This window comes from Borostomias antarcticus (genome assembly GCF_949987555.1).
Source record: "Borostomias antarcticus genome assembly, chromosome: 20".
Lineage (NCBI taxonomy): Eukaryota > Metazoa > Chordata > Actinopteri > Stomiiformes > Stomiidae > Borostomias > Borostomias antarcticus.
Genome location: NC_140253.1, coordinates 9838064 through 9840563, shown reverse-complemented (window position 1 = coordinate 9840563; position 2500 = coordinate 9838064). Strand labels below are relative to the sequence as shown.

Below are 2500 nucleotides of genomic sequence, written 5' to 3'. Positions count from 1 at the left end.
ATAGAAACATATCATTCTGGATGGATTGTTTGTTTGGCACTGTGCACCTTAGTGCCGCTAATCTTGAAGAGCATCAGTCTCAGATTATTAATCAGATGATTAATCCCAACTCTGGACGGGTCTTGGTTCAAGCCAAGTCTGCCTGCAACAGGAGGTGGATTATGAGGGGGGGAAAATCTGATCTGCTGGTTTCTCCTGGCTCTGGCGCTGAGAGCAGGAAACTGAAACACCTGCAAGTGTGTGTGTGTGTGTGTGTGTGTGAGAGAGGGAACACTGAGGCGGCTGTTGTTCTCATGCCAGACGTCCGGATACCCTCTCAGCCTGGCACTCTCTTTCATTCGGCTCCATTTTGTGTGTGTGTGTGTGCGTGTGTTCCCTTTCATAATGCTCCAGGTGCCAGCTGCCTCATCATCATTACTCTGACAGGGTGAGCTCTGTCCAACACACACCATAGACACACACACACACACACACACACACACACACACACACACACACACACACAGACACAGACAAATATCTGCATAATCAAATTAACTAGCCTTTACACAGCGCTAACCACACTCCACACTCTGTAGAAAAAAACAAACACTGGGGCATTGTGGACAGGTGCCTCAAAAAACCCAGTCTTTAGGATCAACAACAGACCCAGACGACAAAAAACAACAACAACAACAACAACGTTTTAACCGGTGAGATTCCGGGCGTGGCCAATGGGCGGTGCGGGCCGGCCAATGGGGATGCGGGAACTGGGCGTGGTTACCTGGTGCACTCGTTGAAGAGCTCTTTGCACGGCGTCTGCTCCAGCTTCTCCCGACACTCTCCCACCACGTCCTGAGGTATGTCCCGTAGGTGGGCCGCCGACTGTGAACACACACACCACACACACACACACACGTCACGCCACACAACATGTACACAGGATCCGCCCGTCACAAAATGGCGTGTCACATTTCTCCTTTGTTCCTGATCTCAAACGCTAAGAAATATTTGTGCTTACTGTCGAATGAGGACAGGGAGTGACACAACAGCGTGTGTGTGTGTGTGTGTGTGTGTGTGCGTCACCTGTACTCACCCCGTTATTAAAGTATGTGTCTAAAACATTCAGTCCACAGTCCCTCCTCTTCTCGTCAGGGGCGAGCTGGTACAGAGCCTGTCACACAGGAAGGCAAGAGAACAGTTTAGACACGCACACACACGCGTGCACAAACACACACCACTTCTCACTATACTGCTGCCTCTCTCTCTCCTCTCTCTCCCTCTATCTCTCCTTCAGTATCAGTCTCAGACACTCCACACTTTGTTTACGCTGTGCCAAGAGGTGTGGCTGGACTCATTACCATTCGGGTTTTGGGGGGGGGGGGGGGACGTTGAATTTCTTTAAACCAATCACAATAGTCTTCGTCAGAGAGGTCGCTAGGTTGTTGTTGTTCCACGCGGTCCGGATTGAATCTGATTGGGCGGACGCCACATTCCATCGCCACCGATTGGTTATTGGGGAGTAATAAACGAATGACGAGGTTTATCCCCCAAAACCTCCATCTGCTGAGTCAGAGGACAGTCTCTATGACTCTCCTCCTCTCCTCTCTTCCAGCCCTCCTCCCTAACCTCCCAGCCCCCTCACCCCTCCGTCGATGAGGTCATAGGGATGGATAGAGCTGAGAAGGAGTGAGAGAGAAAAGAGAGAGAGGGATAGAGAGAGAGAGAGAGGGAGGGAGAGAGAGAGAGAGAGAGAGGGACCCTCCATCATCAGGAGGGGTCCGGCGGCGGGCGTCAGCGACGGACGTCACCGGCAGCGGCGACAGCGAGGCGGGCCGGGCGCGGCCGGGGGAGCGTTTCCTCATCGCCTCGCCAGCCTCACGTTGGCAGCCCTCCGGCGCGACGCCGACGTCATATTTCCAGTGAATCGCGTCACGGCAATTTTTTTCTTTTTTCCGGTCCCTCGTTTTTTTCCCCGCCCCGACGGGGACCCTTTATTTATTTATTTATTTTTTTACGATGAAGACGTCGTGGGCTTATATGGCCGTGCTGGAGCGCACCCACGCCGCTTCACTCCGCCCGGCCGTCTAGGAGGTTGTTAATACACATGGTAGCCGGAGCGTGAAGCGAGACCCCCGCGGAACAGGCTGCCCCCGCGTCTGTGAACCGCTTTCTTTATTTTGTGTCCGTGTGTGTGTGTGTGCGTGTGTGTGCGTGTGTGTGTCAGAGAGGGCCTCTGGAGAGACTTGACTAATGTAGGTATTCATTAAACAAGCATGATCTACCCCCCCCCCTGCTGTTTTCCTTTCCCAGACACCTCTAGGGGCCTTAGGTACAAGCCTGGGCCTGTGTTAGCCCGCTCGCCCAGGGGACCGGCCTCTGACGTGGGCCTGACCTCACGGAGAGAGTGCACGGGGCATGGAGGAAGGGTGGGGCGGGGGTGGATAGTTCTCTGACAGCTCGTCCAAGTCCCTAATCACCCCCCCCCCCCCTTCCTCCTCCTCCTCCTCCTCCCTCCCCC

General features: G+C 54.1%; 1 protein-coding gene across 1 annotated transcript in view; it reads right to left on the bottom strand.

The window, feature by feature from the left end:
* The window catches only part of grk4 (G protein-coupled receptor kinase 4), a gene marked incomplete at its 3' end in the record, with an annotated part of 31618 nt that overhangs the window by 15168 nt on the left and 13950 nt on the right, over positions 1–2500 (bottom strand). Inside the window, 2 exon segments of the mRNA XM_084454658.1 lie at positions 764–864; positions 1076–1153. Of these exon segments, the coding sequence (XP_084310784.1) occupies positions 764–864; positions 1076–1153 (179 nt within the window).